This window comes from Terrapene carolina, unplaced genomic scaffold (genome assembly GCF_002925995.2).
Source record: "Terrapene carolina triunguis isolate 2854851 unplaced genomic scaffold, T_m_triunguis-2.0 Scaffold96, whole genome shotgun sequence".
NCBI lineage: Eukaryota > Metazoa > Chordata > Testudines > Emydidae > Terrapene > Terrapene triunguis.
Genome location: NW_020664447.1, coordinates 40,599,532 through 40,623,203, shown reverse-complemented (window position 1 = coordinate 40,623,203; position 23,672 = coordinate 40,599,532). Strand labels below are relative to the sequence as shown.

Below are 23,672 nucleotides of genomic sequence, written 5' to 3'. Positions count from 1 at the left end.
CACACACACACACACACACACACACACACACACACACACACACACACTCCATCTGTGAGAGGACAGGAAGTGAAAATGCACTGTGTTCCACTGACACTCAGTGTACTGATTTAGCAGATAAGTCAATAAAAGATATTACAATAGTTTTGAGACAATGCGTTACAGAAGAGAGTATCATTTAGATACTGGAGTGACACCTTACTTGTAGGAGGGTTTTTTTGTTATTTAAGTAGTTTTTAAAAAGCAGACAGGTCTCCTATAAGCTGTATTAAAAAGCCATGGTCTAATTTTTTGTACAATTTTAGTTTTGCTCCCTTTCAAGTATAATGCATATATCATAATAAAATATCTGAAAATAACATTTGGGAGCTTGCAGTACTAGCCGATTTGTGCTGATGAACAGACATGTTGGCTTCATAGGAGTCAGAGATACCTCTTGTTAATGTAAACCATATTGTGTCAATATGGTTGAGAATCTCTGTCAGAATAGAGATGACAGGAACTTGGCAGGATGTAATATCAACAGTCCTCTACCATATTGACTTAGTAGTTCATCTCATAGCTACTGTAAGATCTGCTTCCATGAAAAGACGAACAACAAAGGACAGGTATTCATTCTCCATTTCCATTTTTTTTATTACTAACAATAGCAGATTATTTCAAGTGAATTTGCTAGTTGAATTTACTAGTTATAGTCTTCTTAGTACAATATAAATATAAGTATGAAACACAAATAAACAACATTAAAATACCATAAGGCTGCAAAGGGAAGCACTCAAAACTTAGGAAACGCCTGTGCAACTTTAATTCAGATGCCTTGTGCATATGCATTATGATGCAGTCTTTAATTACATGAACACATGCTACCTTTTCCACATGACATTTCTTAACTTTTGAGTGCTTACTTTGCAACCTTAATATTCTTTTAATGTAAGCTTTTTGTAGGTAATTTCTGAGGTTTTTAAAAAAGCAAACTGAAAAAACAGATTCCATCATGTGGCATCATACTGACACCAAATGGGTCATGAGCGAAGCTGGAACCTTTAGTTTCATTGTGCAGACCTCTGACACTTGAACTAACGAAGTAACTGATAACAGTCGTAGGTTTTCATCTTCGCTAGACTAGAGGGGGATAAGACATTTTGCCATGGGGTTTCATCTGTCCCAATCCTGTCTCTTCTCCACCACGGGCTCCTTGTACAAGTCCAATTCTTCTTGCCTACCCAATCCCAGTCCCCACTGCTCAGTCTCCTCACCCCAGTCCCAGTCTCCTCACCAGTCCCAGTTCTCCCCCTCCGACTCCTCGTCCCTAATCTCCCTACCCAGCCAGTTCCAGTTCCCCACTTCTGGCTCCTCATATGATCGGTCTCTCCCCTCCCCACCCACTGGCTTCCACTCCTAGTCTCTTTCCCCATGTTCCTCATCCAGTTTCAGTCCCCTCTGCATCCTCACCAAACCTATCTTCCCTCCTCCTCTCTCATGCCTGTTCCACTCCACACTGGTTCCTAGTCCCAGTCTTCTTGTCCAGTAGGTCTCAGACTCCTCTCCTTTCCTGCCTCTCAATCCTAATCTCTTTACCCAACTAGACCTAGCCACTCTACATCCCCCAGTATCCCAGCTCCCTGTCATATCTCAGTGTTCCCTGCCTCCAGCCATCTGACTCCTGGCCCACCCTCCTGTTTCCCTCACCAGCTCCCAGTCCTTTCCTGGCTCCCAATACCAGTCTCCTTGCACAACCAGTCCTAACCTACCCTTCCCCCCTGCTGCAGCGCCCAATCCCTGCCTCTCCTCCCCCTGGCTCTCAGTCTTCTTGCCCAACAAGCCCCAGTTTCCCTACCTCCAGTCCCTGTCTCACCAGACTCCTTTTTGCAATCTACTCCTTTCCATCCCCTCCACATTCTAATCAGATGGCTTCTTCCAAACTGCCTGGGCAATGACAGGAGCGACATTTAAGGTTTGGCAAGGTGATAAGCAACTGAAACATGGTGTTATAATAGCAAGAGTGGGCAACCTTAAAAATAGACAATGCTATCAGCCTCACCTATAATTATAATCTACATATTTATAATTTACATTATTTGCACTACTAAATGTAACCAATTTCTGGAACTACAACACTCATTTACTATTCTTCTAAAAATCCACCCAAATTTGGGCAAGTTATAAGCCTTTGAAAAAAGTTGTGGTTTGCATGCTCAGAGACTGTCAATTTTAGCAAATATTCAGTGTGATGTTAAACTACTTGAAGTTTCTTGCCGGTTGTTTCTTTAGTTTTATATACATTGAGGGGCTGTGTTTGATGGACTCTGAAAATTCAACACAATGCTTTTTTTTTTTTTTTAATTGAAGTGCTTTGGTGGCATTTCAGCACAATAACAAAAGCCCCTGCACCACTCAACATGAATGGAACATTGATCCCAATCTCTACAGCTAACCTCAAAACATTGATTGCAACAGACTTTGTAACATTTGTTCAGCATAGAGACCCAAAAAGGGACAATTTACACACAGGTCTCCCACATCACAGTGGAACTGCACCATTTTCAAGCCACTGGAGCAGGCCCTTAAGAAAGATTAGCGGGACCAATTTCCCAGTACAGCAGAACAGGTCGTTAGAGGTGTTAGTTACTTTGACTGCTTCAACTCACCTCTACTGATGCGCTGTTTCTCTCCTGAAAGAATGCCGGGACTATCAATGATGCTGATGCTCTTCAGAACCTCATTAGGTAACTGAGCACACATGAACCTGCAGGGAAGGAGGAAAGAAGTTATTTACAGCAGCTCTAGTTCTTGGTTAGATTGCCTGTAGAAATCCCCACTCTTGAGTCCATGTACTCTTCACAAAGGTGGACCTTTTTGTAAAGCAGTGAACATTGGGCTCACTATATTGCCTACCACAAATGTTCAATCATGAGATTTTAAAAAATAATTCTTTTGGTGTTCCTTTAATTTGCCTTCGAGTTTCTGAGCCCCTAAGGTACACTTCATTCACATTTTCAGGCTTTTTTCTGCAGCAATTAGAGCCAGAAACTTTCATTTAAAAAAAAAAAAAATCTGAGATTCTCATGTAACCACCTGCCTCCAGTTGCTGAGGCTGTACTAAAAATGCCAAGGATAATGAAACACTTGATAAAATCGTTAGGGATGGCAACAATGGATCACACACTTGCCATGGCAAGAAACCAAATGCCGGGTGCAAAGTTACTGCATATATATAGCTATGGCCTCAGTTCCTTTCCATTTAGTAAAAATCCCAGAAACTCTAAAAATCTGAGGAAGGCAGGTAGAAAGCTATAGAGATATCAGAGCTGTAATAAACTGTCAAATCAAGAGAGTAGTCCTGCTTAAACATACACATAGAACTCCAAAGACCAGCCTTATACACCACTGTGTTAGAAAGTGCTCAGGCAGGGTGCTTCTGACCTGGAAAAATATAGCTTAAGGCCTTTGGGTACTATATCATCTGCAAGTTCATAACAGGCTTGTATATAAAATATGAGACACTTTGACACTTTCCAAGTGCTGATAAATCTAAAGGGAAAAGCTATCCCTGTATGTCATCAATAGCCTAGGAGACCTGCACAAGACTTGCCTTATTTAGGTAGTAGCTCAGGGCCCTATCAACAACTGGACAGTGAAGCCTATCCCCCTCTGGTAAAATGTGTAATATAGGGGAAATACAGTATATATTGTATAAAATACAGACAGGCTAATTATTTCAAATGGAGAAAAAAAATCACCTTCAGAGCTTTATGCAGAAATTTAGCAAGTGAGTAGGAACATCTTATCCTTATGGAACACTGTAAGGAGAGTCAGCCAATAGATCTTGGATCTCACTGACTCTCATGGCTGACATTAATGATATCAGTAACAGGGACTTCAGAGACAGCACAGTGACCATTCTCCCAAAATTCAAATGGTAGTGCCCTCACCTTGGCAAGTAGTGCCTTCATCTTGGCAAGTCCCAAGAAAGTGGTGCTTCAGACAGTAGATGTCTGAAGAAGGAAGATCTTTGAATAGATATATACGCTGATATAGCCAAATAACGAACCTTGTACTTAAAGGCCAAACTGGCCTATGATAGTAAATAGTCCAGCATAGAGGCAGATGATAAAACAATTTTCTTCTGAGCTGTCTAAAGAAAGAATGTTCTGTACTATACTGTGTAGAATTCATGGCTCTCTAACAAAACATACCGCAATCAAAGTCAAAATGTGTTAGTATAGTATGGTCCAAGCAGCCAACTGCAGAAATTTCAAGTCCAGATGGAGAATATGCTCCTGCTTCTAAGACAGAAGATCTGGAAGATCCAGGAGAATTGGAGGCACCCAAGTTAGAAGCTATCAACAAAACTCAAGCCTTGTCTTATTTTCCAGGTGACCTTTAGAAGTAATGATATTGGAGAAAACACACAGAGAAACTCCTTGCTTTTATCCATTAAAAGGCATCGCTCAGGAAACCAAACTCTGTTGTATCTGTCATCCCTTCTGATTCAGAAAGACACAACCACCTTGACTTTCCAATAGCAAATGTTAAGTAAACAACATTATCTCAGTATCTCCTATAATAGAATACGAAGGAGTACTAAATATAGCAAATTCTGCAAACATCAAAGTAACCGTATCTATTTAAGTAAAGGTTTTGCAAGTTCATGTGCTGCTTTTGAAAGGTCAGTGAGACACTGCTATTAAAAAAACTTTGCCCTTCACTTCCCAACAGCAGAGATAATAAAGGAAACAATGCACCAAAAAGCACAAAACTGGCCAGATTCTGAGGAACAACACTACACAGGCAACAACAGTCAAGGAAATACAAAAATGTAAACATACATCAGATGCAAGACTTGACTCCTAAACTAGATGATCAAGATGACAAAAGAAGAGCAATGGCCAATATATACAAGGTGAAAACACCTTCTTTTATTAGAAATATTACAGAGACTGCATTTTTTCTTAATCCACGTACTTTCACACCATCTCACCTTTATGTGGTGGCTGTTTAGTATCAACTAGAAAATTTGGCATCCATCTTATGAGAAAGAAGAACCTTTATTTCAGCAGAACAATGCTACAATGTTCAAATTTCTCCACAAGCCAAATGACATAACAGCAGTGACAGGTTGTACAGGCAAAACAAGATCTATAGTTAGACGTGGAGATAACACTGCAGATCACACAAGAAGCATTAATAGGATACGGAAGAGGACAATCTAGAAAAGGAGTGATAAACAGGAGTACAAATTGAAGTTAGAAATGGCTGGCTGCAGTTTCTAGATTAGCCTATGACCTGAAAGCAAAGTGGAGCCAAGTTACAAAAATATTTCCACAAAAGTTAGGTCAGTCTAATATTTCATATAAAAGTTTCAAACTGTAAATGTAACTATATCAGCATGATCATTTTAAACTGCTTTTTATGACAAGTTTTAAGAAAAAGCTATGCTATGCACCTGAAATGCAATAAATTCTAGTTCTGAGATAAGTCTCAAAGCACATTTGTCTCATATACGCCTTGCTATTGTACTTAACTGTCCAGAAGCAAACAGACATGCACCAAAAAACAGGTTTACAAAGTTGTTGTAAACACAGTGTTGCAGTGCCATAAGTACAACAATGAACGTTTCCGCCTCATTAGCACCATACATAGGGTTTTCATTCCATATTTTCCACATTTGAAATTAAACATACAAGTGCAGAAACACAAGTACAAGCAGTGATAACAGAGTATCACTGCAAGTGTAAAAGTGAGACGTCTTCATCAGAATGGAAACAACAAGAAACCTTGGGTATATTGCAGAAAGAATCTTGTAGATGACAGCACACTTGCTAGCCCTCTCAAAAGATAATAAATCAAGAAGGAGCAAATAAGTGCCAGGCTACAGAGATCAATTTACCAACAAAAACCATCTTCCATTTCGTGTCATTCCTGATTTGAATGTATCTCCTTTGTCTACAAGTAGAGCAGTGGTCCTTAGCAAGAATAGACTAGGTGAAAGCTGAAGCTGATGTACATTGGTCTGGAAATAAGAAGTGAGCCAAATTTATAATTATTTCGGATTGCAACAATTTTAGAAAGTTTGCCTAAAAAGCAGCTGTAGTATCTGAAACTGAAAACTAAGTTTTGCTTTACTGTCAGAAAGCGACATTCAATTTTATTGAATAACCCGTACGTAAAACTATGCTGAGAACATCAAGGCTGCTCAAATAAGCAATCAAAACCTGTTTTTTAAAAAAAAGCAAATTAAGGTTGCACTTACATTCTTAACTCCACCTTCTGGTGTACACTGTATGCATTACCACATGCCCTTTTAATTACATAATCACATGCTATTTCTCAAATGCAAATTAATATCATACAATTTTTTCTGTAACCTTGTAGCAATTTTCATTCTTGAGTACTTCATCAGCACCCAAGGGCATGCTACCTAGGTTTTTTTACAGAACAAAAAAGAGGTATTGTCGCTGAACCTAGGAACCTGTAATTTAGTTTTAGACATGTCAACTACTATCAAGAGCAACAAAAAGTAAGGAGGAATAAAAGTATAATAATAAATAATAATAATAATAATAATTGACCTGTTAGGTTCATTTTGTACAACTCTCGATGGTACTGCTGCATTCTTGTTTGTTTGCTAACTTCTCCATTCTCTCAGTCACTATTTCCTCTCTTACGTTACATTTGACTGATGTGGGCCTTATGGAACATGAGTCTTTAAGAAAGATCTGAATTCTTAAAGGAGGGGTGTGACACTGTATGGAATATGTATCAGAGGGGTAGCCGTGTTAGTCTGAATCTGTAAAAAGCAACAGAGGGTCCTGTGGCACCTTTAAGACTAACAGAAGTATTGGGAGCATAAGCTGTCGTGGGTAAGAACCTCACTTCTTCAGATGCAAGTAATGGAAATCTCCAGAGGCAGGTATAAATCAGTATGGAGATAACGAGGTTAGTTCAGTCAGGGAGGGTGAGGTGCTCTGCTAGCAGTTGAGGTGTGAACACCAAGGGAGGAGAAACTGTTTCTGTAGTTGGATAGCCATTCACAGTCTTTGTTTAATCCTGATCTGATGGTGTCAAATTTGCAAATGAACTGGAGCTCAGCAGTTTCTCTTTGGAGTCTGGTCCTGAAGTTTTTTTGCTGTAAGATGGCTACCTTTACATCTGCTATTGTGTGTCCAGGGAGGTTGAAGTGTTCTCCTACAGGTATACTGCCATTCCTGATATCTGACTTGTGTCCATTTATCCTCTTGCGTAGTGACTGTCCAGTTTGGCCAATGTACATAGCAGAGGGGCATTGCTGGCACATGATGGCATATATAACATTGGTGGACGTGCAGGTGAATGAGCCGGTGATGTTGTAGCTGATCTGGTTAGGTCTTGTGATGGTGTTGTTGGTGTAGATATGTGGGCAGAGTTGGCATCGAGGTTTGTTGCATGGGTTGGTTCCTGAGTTAGAGTTGTTATGGTGCGGTGCGTGGTTGCTGGTGAGAATATGCTTAAGGTTGGCGGGTTGTCTGTGGGCGAGGACTGGCCTGCCTCCCAAGGTCTGTGAAAGTGAGAGATCATTGTCCAGGATGGGTTGTAGATCACTGATGATGCGTTGGAGAGGTTTAAGCTGAGGACTGTAGGTGATGGCCAGTGGAGTTCTGTTGGTTTCTTTTTTGGGCCTGTCTTGTAGCAGGAGGCTTCTGGGTACACGTCTGGCTCTGTTGATTTGTTTCTTTATTTCCTTGTGTGGGTATCGTAGTTTTGAGAATGCTTGGTGAAGATCTTGTAGGTGTTGGTCTCTGTCTGAGGGGTTGGAGCAGATGCGATTGAACCTCAGTGCTTGGCTGTAGACAATGGATCGTGTGGTGTGTCCGGGGTGGAAGCTGAAGGCATGAAGGTAGGCGTAGCAGTCGGTGGGTTTTCGGTATAGGGTGGTGTTAACGTGGCCATCACTTATTTGTACGGTGGTGTCTAGGAAGTGGACCTCCCGTGTAGATTGGTCCAGGCTGAGGTTGATGGTGGGGTGGAAGCTGTTGAAATCATGGTGGAATTCTTCCAGGGTCTCCTTCCCATGGGTCCAGATGATGAAGATGTCATCAATGTAGCGTAGGTAGAGAAGGGGCGTGAGTGGACGAGAGCTGAGGAAGCGTTGTTCCAGGTCAGCCATAAAAATGTTGGCATATTGTGGGCCATGCGGGTGCCCATAGCGGTGCCACTGGTCTGGAGGTATATATTGTCACCAAATTGGAAATAATTGTGCGTGAGGATAAAGTCACAGAGCTCAGCAATAAGTTGTGCTGTGTCATCATCAGGGATACTGTTCCTGACAGCTTGTATTCCATCTGTGTGTGGGATGTTTGTGTAGAGAGCCTCTACATCCATGGTGGCTAGGATGGTGTTTTCTGGGAGGTCACCAATTCATTGTAGTTTTCTCAGGAAATCTGTGGTGTCACGGATATAGCTGGGAGTGCTGGTGGCGTAGGGTCTGAGTAGGGAGTCCACATATCCAGACAGTCCTTCAGTGAGCGTGCCAATGCCCGAGATGATGGGGCGTCCAGGATTTCCAGGTTTGTGGATATTGGGTAGTAGATAGAATAACCCCGGTCAGGGCTCTAAGGGTATGTTGATTTGTTCCTGTGTTAGTGTAGGGAGTGTCCTGAGTAGATGGTGCAGTTTCTTAGTGTATTCCTCAGTGGGATCTGAGGAAAGTGGCCTGTAGAATTTGGTATTGGAGAGTTGTCCGGCAGCCTCCTTCTGGTAGTCAGACCTGTTCATGATGACAACAGCACCTCCTTTATCAGCCTCTTTGATGATAATGTCAGGGTGGTTTCTGAGGCTGCGGATGGCATTGCGTTCTGCACAACTTAGGTTATGAGGCAAGCGATGTTGTTTTTCCACAATTTCTGCCTGTGCACGTCGGCGGAAGCATTCTATGTATAGGTTCAGACTGTCATTTCGACCCTCAGGAGGAGTCCATGTGGAGTTCTTCTTCCTGTGTTGTTGGTGGGAGGGTATCAGTGTATCAGTGCGGTGTTCAGTGTTATCTTGAAAGTATTCTTTGAGTCGGAGGCGGCGAAAGTAGGCTTCCAGATCACCGCAGAACTGTATCATGTTCGTGGGGGTGCTGGGGCAAAAAGAGAGTCCCAGAGATAGGACAGACTTATGCTCCCAATACTTCTGTTAGTCTTAAAGGTGCCACAGGACCCTCTGTTGCTTTGTATGGAATATGTGGAACACTTTGTAATGTTATTGATACCAATGTTATAAAATGCAATGAATCTGACCAGATACGCCATGTAAGGTATCTGCGAAAATGTTACAATTGGCCAAGTATGATAATCTTGTTTATATGTTTGTATCACCTTTGTATTATGAGTTATAGATATGTACGGTATATCTGTATTTCCAAACTTGTGCTGTGTTTCTGGGTGACACCCCCAGACAGACTGGCATAAGCACTGCCTAGCCTGTTCGATGGTCCATCAAGGGTCATCAGCAGTACAATAAACCCAGGGAAAGGAGCCAGGGGATACACCTTATGAGTCAGCAAGACATGTAGGGGCATGTGTCTATGGACAGAGAACTCTAAGGCTTTTCCATGCCTTGTGCTGTGAAGCTTGTGTTTGGGACAAAGGAAGTACAAGCCACATGGCTGCCCCAGACACCCCAGGTCACAGGGGGTCCTGGAGTACAGTAACTCCTCACTTAAAGTCGTCCCGGTTAACGTTGTTTCGTTGTTATGTTGCTGATCAATTAGGGAACATGCTCGTTTAAAGTTTTGCAATGCTCCCTTCTAACATCGTTTGGTAACTGCCTGCTTTGTCCACTGCTTGCAGAAAGAGCAGCCCATTGCAACTAGCTGGTGGGGGCTTGGAACCCGGGTGGACCGGCAGCCCCCCATCAGCTCCCCGCTCCCTTAAGTTCCCTGTGCAGCAGCTGCCCAGCAGGCTATCAATTGCAGGCAGTTCAGCTGTCCCTCCCCCCACTGCCATGTGCTGCTCCTGCCCTCTGCCTTGGAGCTGCTCCCCGAGACTCCTGCTTGCTGTGCGGGAGGGAGGGGAGGAAGAGAGGGGTTCTCAGGGTGTCCCCCTCCCCTCGTTCCTGCACCCCGCTTACACTATCTTCCATCGAGCAGGGGACACACACGACAGGGCTCAGGATGGAGGGAGCTTGCTGGCAGCAGCTGTGGTCTCAGCAAGGTGATCTAATTAACAAGGCAGTGTACTTAAGAGTAAGGTCAGCGTACTTAAAGGGGAAATGCGCATCTCTCTCTCACACATGGTGTGTGTCTCTGTCTGCGATGCTGTCTCCCCTCCCTCCATTCCTGCTGCCTTGTAGAGTGTGAGAGTTAACCCTTGAGGGCTCAGCCAATTGCCAGTTCATCATTCCCTGGGAAATATCCCACCCTCTGACTCCTCCACCTCAACCAAGCTTCACAATCATCATCACTGTAAGCTTATGCTCCAATATGTCTGTTAGTCTATAAGGTGCCACATATTTCTTTGTCGCTTTTTACAGATCCAGACTAACACGGCTACCCCCTGATACTTGACAGTATTAAATTGTTTGTTTAAAACTTATACTGTGTGTGTGAGCGTGTATATATATATATATATATATAAAATATATAGTCTTTTGGTGAAAAAAATTTCCCTGGAACCTAACCCCCTCATTTACATTAATTCTTATGGGGAAATTGGATTAGCTTAACATCGTTTTGCTTAAAGTCGCATTTTTTCAGGAACATAACTACAACATTAAGTGAGGAGTTACTGTATTGGGATTGGAAGGCTGTTCCAGCCAAAGGGAGCAGCACAGACCAAGGCCAAAAAAGATAGAAATGGAAAAATAATACAATGGGATGCCAAGATTGTCAATACCAGTAACGTAAAGGGGATGAGGGAGGGAAAATAAGTAACAAGATCTGAGATACAGGAAAGGTGGAAGTTATGCGAGTCCTTGAATGCAAATTTAAGAAGTTTAAACTTGATAGGGTAAGTGGAGGCAGTTGAGGGATTTGGAGATAAAAGTAACATGGTCGGAATAACAGATGAATGATAATTTTTTGCAACAATTTTGGACACGCTGACAGGGAGCTTGTAAGTATCAGGGAGGCAAAGGTTGCTGACTTATAATCGCATCACAGTAGAGTATCTTGCACCATGACAACCAAAGCAGTGCATGTATTTTAATAATTTAGTCAGTAACCATGTCCAATACGTTTTCTTTTCAGCCAGGAACACAGCCTTCCTTAGGGGCAACTCAGGGGCTGAGACAGTTAGCTATGGGGTGATTTAGTAAAGAATCTAGGTCATCCTATTTATGTCAGCAAATGTTCACTATTACTATGTGTCTGTTTAATCAGTAGTGTATTGTATAAGTACTGTTTACTACATACTTCTCATACACACCTCTACCTCGACATAACGCTGTCCTCAGGAGCCAAAAAATCTTACCGCGTTATAGGTGAAACCACGTTATATCGAACTTGATTTGATCCACCGGAGTGCGCAGCCCTGCCCCCCCGGAGTGCTGCTTTACCACGTTATATCCGAATTCGTGTTATATCGGGTCGCGTTATATCGGGGTAGAGGTGTACATGGCTTTCATGGATTGCTTGGTATACAGAATAGTACACAGTACTACACTGTCTTGTGAAGAAAGAATAGAGGAACATGCAGTGGAGACCAGAGCTGTGGTCACAATAGCAAGCAGTGTTTGCCACAAAAATACATTTTAAGTAAAGCTTAACTGCAGCTGCCCAGAGAGCTGCCATAGTTATTTACATAAATTCATTTCTTAGCAAACTGACAGTCTGCTTGGCTTCAAGCAGACACAACCTTTCTTCCATGAATAAAAACTGCATTCTAACAGCTCTGCTAAAGCACAAGACAGAGTTTATCAGCCGAACAGGAAGCACTCGTGTTAGAAGGGAACCAATTTAACTTAATTTGTCTTGCAGGTCCTGGCTTCCTCTTCAAACCACCACTGAGTACAGCAGGAAAATAAAAGAAGGCTGGTTCATGAAGTGCTTACTCTGTCCACTGAAGTCACTGAGAGTTTTAACTCAGCAGGGGCTGTGGGATTTGACCCAATGCATAAATATAGTCTATGTTACTCCTGAGGGCATTCTGTGCCAAAAAATATAAAATTCTGCACCAAAAAAATTAAAATTCTGCACACAATATTTTAAAATTCTGCAAATTCTGACAAATTTTATTTGTCAAATAAATGTGGAGGCTCCAGCATGGCACTGGGGAGCACGGGCCACTGGCTGCACAGAGATGGGAGATCACTGTGCAGCTCCCCTCCCAGGACATGGACTCAGCAGTGAGGCTGCACACAATCCTGACACAGCGCAAGGACCCAGCCTGCCCCAGAAACACCACAGGGCCCTGCCCCTCTGTGCGGGCAGGCAGGCTCGGCAAGGCAGGATTCAAGTGTGGAGGGGCTTAATGTGGGGGAATCCAGTTGTGGGTTGAGAGGATTCTGTGTGAGGCAATCTGGGTGTGGGCTGCTCAGTGGGGGATCCGGGTGCAGGGGGGATCTGGATCCACAGGGGCTGGTTGGGAGTTCTGAGTGCAACAGAAATGGGACTCTGCAGGGAGGGTCCAGGTGAAGGTGACTGAGGTTCAGCGAGGGGGGGGTTATATGGGAGTGGGGGGATAGAGTTCAGCAGGGGGGGCTGGGTGTACAGGGATCCCTCCCCCTGCAGCTGAGGAGTGATGGGTGCAAGAAGTGTGTGTGTGGGGAGTTTGCAGAGCTTCCTGCAGCCGGGGGAGAAATCTGGGGGTGGGTTTGACCTGGCCCCGGATGCTGTACAGGAGAAGAGGAAGTCCTGCCCTCCCCAGCCCAGCTGTGACTAGCAGCTGAGCCCAGCGCAGAGTATGAGCCACCAGCTGGGTCTTCCCCAGTCCTGCCTCCTGCCCCACAGTGATTTACCTTTCTGCCGGCTGCCTTGGGCACCTGAAACATACTGCTGGGGAGGGTTGCATGACCGCTCTTGTAGCTTCCCTTTGCTTCCCCGTCAGAGTGTCATTTTTCTGCAGGGAAGGAAAGAAATCTGCAGGCGACATAAATTCTGCTCATGCGCAGTGGAGCAGAATTTCCCCAGGAGTACTACGAGCTCCAGGTTGCAAACCTTTCAAGCAGTTAAAAATCCCACATTTATGCAAAATAAAATTAAAAAATAATAATAATAAACCACCCAAATCCCAGTACTACGCTGTCTTATCAAAACCCTTGAGGGCTGTCTTCATCTATTCCACTCGTCAAAATTCATCACTTGCAGCTTGGAAGTGCACACAAATCATGTGGAATTTTTCAAATGTTGTCCCTCTTAGGAGGTCTTTTAAATCTCCAGAAACCACTGCTCTAGAGGGCTGTGCCAGGAACTGTGGTATCCAGAGCACAATAATGGATGCTGACCAAAACTACAACCAATCTGTACCCGAAACAGCATAGCTGGTGTGGACACACAGCACCATTGGTACTTACGTTGGTGCTAATCTACACATTCCACTCTCTAAGGCAGAGAAGGCCAGCTAGGGCTAAGTCTGCTCTAGAGTTATGTATTGCTGAAACTCTCACACCCAAGAAATGTTTGGCTGAAGAGACCTTTAAGCAGCTTTTTGTGAATTACTTTTCATAATGACAAGTCCAGTTCCTGTAACTGAACATACATCATTTATATTTTTGTGTAGTTTGGATCACCATTATAATGTTTGTTTATTGCATGTTATCTCCCTTCACAGTCAACTGTTGTGATTTTATACATTCAGCTCCATGTTAAAAATTCACTATATGGTATTTTAATCTTTAAATATTAATTTGTATAACAATTCCCAATTGCTAGTTGCTGCATTTGAATATGTATCATTTGTATTGTTAGAGAGGAATATAGCAGAAAATGAGTAGTCTTAGTAAATGACAGAGACGGATGGAATTTTAAACTTAAAAACAAAAGGCCAGCAATGAGCCTGCCCTTACCTGTTCAGAAAAGCATTTCCAAAGCGGCTGAGTTTACGGAATGGCTTCTTGGGGTCCACAACCAAAGCATTTCCAGGAGTACTCCCTTCTGTATCTCCATACATCACAGCAATGAAAGAATCTGTGGTAGGCTCTGGACCGATCCTCATGCCTGGAAAGTCCTGTTCTAATAGGTACCTAGGGAAGGGGAATTATAAAAAGGAAAAGGAAGATGAGCAAGTATTTAGGTTAAAAAAAAAATACTGCCATTTTCTTTATAATTATATTAAAGAAATAAAATTCAAGAGACATATACCCCCTTAGTCTAACCACCATCAGGGACTAAACTTTTTATGCATTTCACTATTTTTCTTGGCAAGAAATAGTTGTCGGAGTGTAAAACTGGAATTCCAACTTTTCACAAAAAGCAGATCATAGAATATTAGGGTTGGAAGAGACCTCAGGAGGTCATCTAGTCCAATACCCCGTTCAAAGCAGGACCAACACCAACTAAATCATTCCAGCAACGGCTTTGTCAAGCTGGGCCTTAAAAATCTCTAAGGATGGAGATTCCACCCCCTCCCTAGGTAACCCATTCAAGTGCTTCACCAACCTCCTAGTGAAATAGTGTTTCTTAATATCCAACCTAGACCTCCCCCACTGCAACTTGAGACCATTGCTTCTTATTTGGTCATCTGCCACCACTGAGAACAGCCTAGCTCCATCCTCTTTGGAACCTCCCTTCAGGTAGTTGTAGGCTGCTATCAAATCCCTCTTCTCTTCTGCAGACTAAATAACCCCAGTTCCCTCAGCCTCTCCTCATACATCATGTGCCCCAGGCCCCTAATCATTTTCGTTGCCTCCGCTGGACTCTCTCCAATTTGCCTACATCCTTTCTGTAGTGGGGGGGACCAAAACTGGACACAATACTCCAGGTGTGGCCTCACCAGTGCCAAATAGAGGGGAATAATCACTTCCCTCGATCTGCTGGCAATGCTCCTACTAATACAGCCCTAAATGCCATTGGCCTTCTTGGCAAGAAGGGCACACTGCTGACTCATATCCAGCTTCTTGTCCACTGTAATCCCCAGGTCATTTTCTGTGGAACTGCTGCTTAGGTCCCCAGCCTGTTGTGGTGCATGGGATTCTTCCTTCCTAAGTGCAGGGCTCTGCACTTGTCCTTGCTGAACCTGATCAGATTTCTTTTGGCCCAATCCCCCATTTGTCTAGGTCACTAAAGTCATATAAAGTCAGAATAATGAAAGTCAATCCTCCCCTGTAAAACCATAGATAAAAACATGCCCTCAACTATAAGATTCACTTCACCAGTTAGTGAATCAAGCATGACTACACAAAGTTGTAGTTAATTCAAGGTATGCTGCTGCACATGACTGCTGCCCGCAAATACAGCTATGCATACATTAGGAAGTCTCATTTAGCACATGTGTATTTAAGTTTGTATGTGTGCTGCTAACAACAACGCCTATAGAAAGAGGGGTTTTTAAACTTGCGGACATGGTCAGAAAAGCGATCATGTGAAAATGACACCAACTTCCTGAACAGATCTGACTGCTGGCTGAATTCACAGTCATATCTGCTGATTTTAGTAACATACGTAAGTAAACTTTTCTTCTGGTAACACTTGTAGAGCCAACACATGGAGGAACGGGAGGTGAATTTGAGTCTGAATTGTATAACAGAATTGTTAACTAAGTTCCAATTGCAGAACTAATTTCTGTCCTAAGGCACATATATGCATCTCAGTTGAAGACAATTTCCTTCCTAGTACAGCATTGCACAATTGCCTAGCAGCATTATGATGGGTTTTCCATCTCCCACTGAATCACCAGGGATAGGCTACTGCCAAAGGCAGGACAGCCTCCTTCATGGACCAGCTTAAGTGCTTAATTTCAATGGAACTTAAGCACATGCTTAAAAGTTGAGGACAGGCTTCCATGCTTTTCTGAATGGGGAAGTATTCCCAATTTGAGGCCAATATTAATAGCAAAATTCAGTTTATTAAGTAACATGCGCTTTTGCAGCATACACCGGCTTACCCATTTTTCCAGATTCAGAGAAGGAAAGAGCAACTACAATGAGCCCTGCTTAGCTTCAAGAAAATTGTGCTCTAACTCCCTATTCATAACATGAACAGCAGAACTACCCTAGAAATACCCTTGAAGAATTGCACCTAGGAAAACAATTAAGGATTTAGTAATTCAAGAGTCTCCATCAAACAAAGAGAATCTGATTAATCAAGAATTACTAGGTTCGTGGGTTTCCCACAGAATTGGTGTATTTAAACCCAATCACGACTTACTACAATTTAGGGCATGTTTGTGGATTGCCACTGTCAACAGCTTAAAATAATCAAAATTGGACCTATCAGGACAATTCTTCAGGCTTTAGTGGTAGTACCATTGCTCTGACAGCCAGTGGCAGAATGCTCTGAGCATTCAGTGGGTGGGAGCCTGGACAACGCTGCTACTTTGGGGTCAATATTTAGCAATGGTTTGGTAGGTTGTGTGTCATTTCATAAAACAGCACTACTTTAATCTTACTTCAAGACTGCTGTAGCTGCATATACATTCCATGGAGCTTTTACACTTGTTAAAAAATTCCCGCTTCACTCTGCCTTCAGTTCAACAGAACCCAAACAACCAAAGCCTTATAATATTGGTACAAAGAAGTTAAATTCAAGGAACTAAAAGTATGATAGCTTTGAAATAGTATCTCTTCACCAGCCTCGGTAAACTTGCTTCAAGTAGCACCAAACTTATATTGTACAAGCTACAGGGAACAACTCCATCATCTTACTTGAGGTCTAAAATCTGGAGGAATGGTAGAGGGGAAGAACTACTATTTAACTCATACAGACCAAAACCAGAAAGATGACATGTAAGAGCCAAAAGATTAGAAGAGAGTCTCTCTCTCTCTCTGAATCTCCTATTTACTACCAGGATATCAGAACAGGCCAAAGTCCGTCAACTACATTGTTCTGCTTCCAGGAGTGACCTATATCAGCTTCTGCTTAATGCTCCAATGCCATGACTATGTTATTTATTTGGTAGAGGTGGGGGTGCAGAGAGAGAATAGTATGCATTCTTGAGCTCAGGAGACAGTCACTTTATGCTCAGATATATTGTAGCTAAGGTCTAAATACTGAAAATGGATCTGCACATCCCTGCAACCACATGGATTCAGTTTCAGCATCTAGACAGGTTTCAGAGTAGCAGCCGTGTTAGTCTGTATTCGTAAAAAGAACAGGAGTACTTGTGGCACCTTAGAGACTAACAAATTTATTTGAGCATAAGCTTTCGTGAGCTACAGCCCACTTCATCGGATGCATAGAATGGAACATATAATAAGAGTATATATATATACACACACACACACACACACAGAGAAGATGCCATACCAGCTCTAAGAGGCTAATTAATTAAGATGACCTATTATCAGCAGGAAAAAAACTTTTTGTAGTGATAATCAAGATGGTCAATTACAGACAGTTGACAAGACATCTAGACAGTTGACATCTAGTCCTTAGATAACACTTATAACTGCAGGTGTTAGTGTATTAATCTTTTTTAATCTAAAATTCTTTGTATCAGTAGCTGCAGAAGTGAGTTCCATAGATCAGGTATACTGTACTTCGCTTTCAAATAAGGATTTCCTTTTCACTGATGTTGCTCTTCAAAAAGAGTCTCTATTTTTGGTTCTAAGTCTCCTATTTTGCTATGAATCAGCATTTCCAGAGACTCCTGCTGATGGAAGATGGTGATTCAGAAGATGGTGACACACACAACATAAAGCTTACAAAGTGGCAGCAACAATCTTAATCCCCAGTTCTGCAAATCAGAGCCACATAGATGAATCCACAGGTCTCTGAGGAGACCCATTGCGCAGGTGTCCACCAGCCTAGATCAGATTACAGGATAATGTCCCTTAGATACCGTTACCGCTCATCAACATGTCAGGCACCTTGATGACGGAGGATTTGCCCCAGATATTCCCCTCTCCCACATCTTCTTTTGTGATTTCTTTTTGGATATCTAGAGCCTGCTCAGGAAACTGCTGGGCTGCAACTCCAAATGAATTCAGTGGGAGTTGAACAGTATTGAGCACCTCTCAGGAAAGACCCTTATGAACAGATTTTCCATTATAACAACATAAATGTGCAAATTCAACATATTAACATATTCACATACAATCGCCATGTGTGGGCAACTACCAAACTTGCACATGCAAGCCATGGTAACTGCATCTACAACTTAGTTTCACAATTACACAAAATTTTGAAAACCAAGCCCTCATAATAGCAATAATTTACACTTCAATATTGACTTCCATCCAAGGATTTCAAATCACTTTCCACACATTACGCTTCACACAATTGACCCTATATACTACACTGATAGGCACACTAGAAATACTGAAGATACATATGTAACACCCTGGTAAGACAGATATTATGCATATCTGCAGACAGGAAACCTCTTTGCCTCAGTTTAAGTGACTGCCACAGACTTGCTGTATGACTGTGAGCCAGAGTCCAGAACAGAACCAGATACTGACTACCAGTTGCAAGTTTTATTTAGCACATTTCCTCTCAATGTACAAACACCAGTCTCACCCAGCCACATGAAAGGAGAGGGCAGTCTCACTTAGAGTGAAAAACGACAGTGTTTTTTGTACAATACATTATGTTAACACAGGAAAACACCCAGATGTACAGTATAACGCCAGTGATCTCATGGCCTTGTCAGCAAAGATCAGTAGAGAAGGAGTCCAAGAGTTTACAGGAAGACTATTTTAAAACAGCATGTGTCTCACAGACAGACTAGTTCATGCCACACACATCCTGTGGACTGCAAGCTTTCCTTCTACATGAGGTGCAGTCTTCCTGCACTTATAATGAATGCTGTAAGGTCTTCCCAAGACCTCGTTGCAGAGCTTGAAGCCAAACTGTGGGAAACTTCATTTCAAAATTAGATGTGCCAAGGATTAGGCAGAGTTCATGACATGGTGATCAACCTTTAAAGTGCATTGCTTCAGTTATGCTGAACTACTGCATTAGCACAAGCTTACTGCTTCTCAGCAATGTTAAGCAAGGATGCTCTAGCTAGCAATTATTATGACATGTGGAAACACAATGGAAGGCTTCTTTCCTCCCTCCGGACCTTCCACTCAAAATAGCCTCCAGTCACAAAACCTCTATTTTTGTTTTATAAACTGGGCTCTTTAGTCCAGGCAGAGGATGTTTGTTTAAGTGTGGGAATTCTGCTCTGAAAGAAAACTCATGACATTTGATGTCAGTGAACGATAAATTTAATCTTTACAAATCCACAGAGATTAAAAAGTATCATAAATCTTATCCAAACCATGGTAGACACGGGGCCATTGTCAGTTCTTCCCCACAATCAGATTAAATATACTCATATACCCACCCTTTGCAAACCCAAGATTTTATATGCTCCCACATTTTGAAAGTGTAACTCCGACACAAATGTTTTAAAATCCTGCCTCAATGCTTGACACTGGCTATGGGGAACAAAAAAAGTTAAGTGTACCATTGCACCATAACACTGAATATAATAACAAAGCTAAACTTGGCAGACTAAGGAGAGAAAGTTTTAATTCTGAATTTCTTTGCCTTGATTAGTTTTTAAAAAAGTCAGACCCTTCTAGTTTTAAAATACATCTATTTAGTAGTATAAAAATGCTTAAACTTCACATTATCAAAATGAGACGCAACAAGATTTTAGAATAGGGTATAAATTTATTTGATCATTAAATAGAAAAAAAAATAAACACCATAGCTGACTACAAAAGCATAAGGGCTAGTTCCTGTTTGATATAACAAAGTGTCAATTGTCCCCATTTCCCTCCACCTTCAAAAAAAAAAAAAATGTTTTGTTTTTGTTTTGCAATCTCTTGCCAAGAGGTACTGAATGCACAATATTTCCTTCCTTCTTTATAGAAACCATGACAAATTGAGAGACTAATAGAAGGATTAATGGTATGCTGTTACCCAGTTTAAACCTAAAATAAAGATTGTTTTTCCTAAAAAACAAAACAGGGGAAGGATGATGAATAGGAATGTTTGCTGGATTTATTATTTGAATTAAAAATACATTTTGTTTGGTTTGGTTTTTAAATTATATACTTCTTTAGACATTCTCTGGCAGTGTCAGATACTCAAACAATCAATACCGTACTATTATACAATAACCAGATAGGATAATAAACAGGGTGGACAAAAATCAATGAATTAAAAAAAATAAATAAATAAAATAAATGAAATCGGATTTTTTTATTTAAATTTGATTTTTTTGATAAAATGCTTTTTTGAGGAAAAAACCTATCTAAAGATAGTTTTAATTAAGATACATTATAGCTCAAAGATATCTCATCATGGAGTAGGGATTATAAATTCTAATTCTATAGTATGAGACAATATATTCATGTAATGTTTAAGAAAAGTTTTGTAAATGAGTTCCAATAGTTCATGGATTAGGGACCCAATCTTATGGGATTCCAGGGGCTTCTTTATAGATTATTTAGGTTAATCTTTCTATCTACCCAATGGGACTCAGTGCTCAGTCTAGAAGATACCATCAGAGATGCTTAGTTTTGCAGTTCTCAGACTGTGCATTTGTGTCTCCAGAGATCACATGCTTGTTAACAGCAAAAATGTTTTTAAATAAAATAAACAGAGGTGAGAAATAACAGACCTCAACCCCATTGTCCTTCTGCAAATTTGTGTACACAAAGTCGATCCCTTACCTCTCTCTAAAAGTGCAAAGTTTCAAAAAGTTCAATGAATAGAAGATTATTCGGGGCGGAATAGATCTGGACAAGGAGAAGAAGTCTGGAGATAAACTGGAGAAGGGAGGGACAGGCAGTAGAAACAAAATTGAAACGGTTTGAGCAGCATATTCCAGAAGTCTTGAGGTCTTTCTGAATGTAGCCTTCATTGATTTGAGATCTATCATACCATTCTCTCACTAGAAGGGAAAACCTATAATGGCAGTAAGCTATAAAAGAGACCCAGTTTGGGAATATTTTAAATGAAGTTTCTCTACCTGTGGGTAAGACAGGCATGCGTGCAAAATACAAACAGTGCAACAAAGAAATGCAAGGCCTGGTTGCCCGAATGAAACAGCATCATGAGAAGTGTTCCTTCTCAGGAGGAAGCTGCATTGAAGATGATGAACAGATGATGAACATGCAGGATCTTCAGGTTGGTAAACTTTTTTATTTCATACTTCTTTCTTAAGGATTGCCTGTCTTCCTTCTGGACTAATCTTGAATTCTTATGTTTGAGCAAAAAATATAGTTGCTACTCTATGGTACTATCATTTTAGATTCAGTTGTGATAAAAAATAAATAGCTGAAATAGGCAGATCTTCCTTTTACAATTTCACCTTTGAAGTAGTACTGAGTGTCAGTGGATGCAATGAGTAATACTAAATGAGCTGTATGGTAATAATAATTAAATAACTGCATTGACTTATTCTGTTTAGGAGAATCCATCCTCAACATATAGGATTCTGAAGACTATCCACCTTCAAGATCACCATCATTTTCTATAATTTCAGATTTATCTGCCAATAATAGTGTTTCAGTCACATCATGTATGTCACATAGCCACAGTATATCACCTGTAGCAAAAAGGAAAAAAAAAATCTCCATCATCCAGAAACAACCATAGATAAGTTTGTGATAAGAACCAGCAGATTACAAAAAGAGGTAATTGATGAAAAAATTGCCCTGTTTATGCAACAAACCAATGGGAGCTGCAGGAAGTGGCGCGGGCCGAGGGATGTACTGGCCGCCGCTTCCCGTAGCCCCCATTGACCTGGAGTGGCAAACTGCGGCCACTGGGAGCTGCGATCAGCCAAACCTGCGGATGCAGCAGGTAAACAAACCAGCCCGGCCTGCCAGGGGCTTTCCCTGAACAAGCGGCAGCCCTAGTTTGAGAACCACTGGTCTAGAGGGTAAAATTGTTAACCTGAACCTTGATGGGTGGAGCAATGTCCACAATGATCCTGTTGTATGTGCTTGTGTGACAACAGAATAAGGGAATGTCTTCCTTACAGAAACAATCGATACATCAGGAAATGCCCACACAGCAGAATACTTGTAAGAATTAGCAGTAAAAGCTATAACAAACTGTGAAAAAATTCAAATGTCTAGTACACAGCTTGGTCACAGACAATGCTGCAAATGTATCCAAGATGAGACAAAATTATTTAGAAGAGAGTCCCAAGCTAATAACATAGGGTTGCACTGCTCATTTGATGCACCTCCTAGCCAAAGACTTCAGTGTTCCAGAAATAAAGACTAATGTTGTTGAAATTGCAAAATACTTTTGAAACAACCACTTTGCAGCAGCTGCTCTGAAAAAAGTCGGAGGAACCAAGCTAACTCTCCCACAAGACATGCAATGGAACTCAGTAGTGGACTGTTTTGAGCACTATATCAAGAACTGGCGTAATCTGATGACAGTTTGTGAACAAAATCATGAAAAAATAGATGGCACTGTCACAGCCAAAGTTCTCAACATTGGGCTTAAGAGAAATGTTGAACACATGCTGAGTACCCTGAAGCCTGTTTCTGTAGCCTTGAACAAAATGCAGGGAAATAGCTGTTTTATTGCTGACGCTGTTGAAATTTGGAAGGAACTGAGTGAGATCTTAAAAAGAGAAATATGCAATGACATAGTTAAATTACAAGCATTAAAAAAACGAATGGGACAAGCACTATCTCCAGCTCATTTTCTTGCAAATATTCTCAATACTCAGTACCAGGGTCAAACCTTAACTGCTGAAGAAGAGGAGTTGGCTATGATATGGACATCCATCAGTCATCCCTCCATAATGCCAACTATAATAAACTTCAGAGCAAAGGGTGAACCATTCAAGAAATAGGTTTGCTGATGCTGTTTTAAAGAGTCACATCAGTGAACTGGTGGAAGTCATTTAAGCACTTGGATGCAGAGACTGTTGAAGTGATAATCTCACTTTTAACAGCAGTAGCTTCTTCTGCTGATGTAGAAAGAATATTTTCTTCCTTTGGACTAATTCATTCCAAATTGCGAGATCGTTTGGGACCTGAAAAAGCAGGAAAGCTTGTTTTTCTTTTCCAGATTATGAACAAACAGGAAAATGAAGGTGAAGACGACTCAGTTAGCTGCAGAAGCCAATATTTTAAGTTTCTCATGTTGACCTGGCTTACATAGTAGATTTAATTTTTGGTTTTGCTATTTTAAATATTTCATTTAACTATTTTAGTTAAAAACAATTTTAACAAAAAGAAACCAGACTTTAAAAAACTTGAATGTTTAACTAAATTCAAAAATTCATATGCTTGTTTTGTTAAAATATTACGTTTGCTGTTGAAAAAAATAATCCAGAATTCAAAACATTGTTTTAGTTAAATAAAACAATTTAAATGTCTGTCTGGTGATGTTCTCCTCCTAATAAAGCATGGCAAGAAAATCCTCCAAATATTAATGATTAACCTGTTGAATTGGAGATAGTTCACCTCCGAATGACTTCATCAATATCTGCTTCAATTACCTTTGGTAAATGAAATAACCGAAGAGTCATTCATTTTCTGATATAGCTGTAAAACTAATCTGAAAAGTTTTCAAAATAAATCACTTAAACAATGTATAGTGTGTACCTTCTATAAATGAAACCTACGTCTATCTCTGAGTT

At 41.2% G+C, this 23,672-nt stretch overlaps 1 protein-coding gene across 1 annotated transcript in view; it reads right to left on the bottom strand.

Annotated features, from left to right (window-relative positions):
- The window catches only part of EHD4 (EH domain containing 4), a 66,833-nt gene that overhangs the window by 31,159 nt on the left and 12,002 nt on the right, over positions 1-23,672 (bottom strand). The window contains exons 2-3 of the mRNA XM_026651465.2: positions 13,969-14,145; positions 2,649-2,746 (exon numbers count right to left, since the gene is read on the bottom strand). Coding sequence (XP_026507250.1) covers positions 2,649-2,746; positions 13,969-14,145 — 275 coding nt within the window. The remainder of the gene's footprint in view (positions 1-2,648; positions 2,747-13,968; positions 14,146-23,672) is intronic.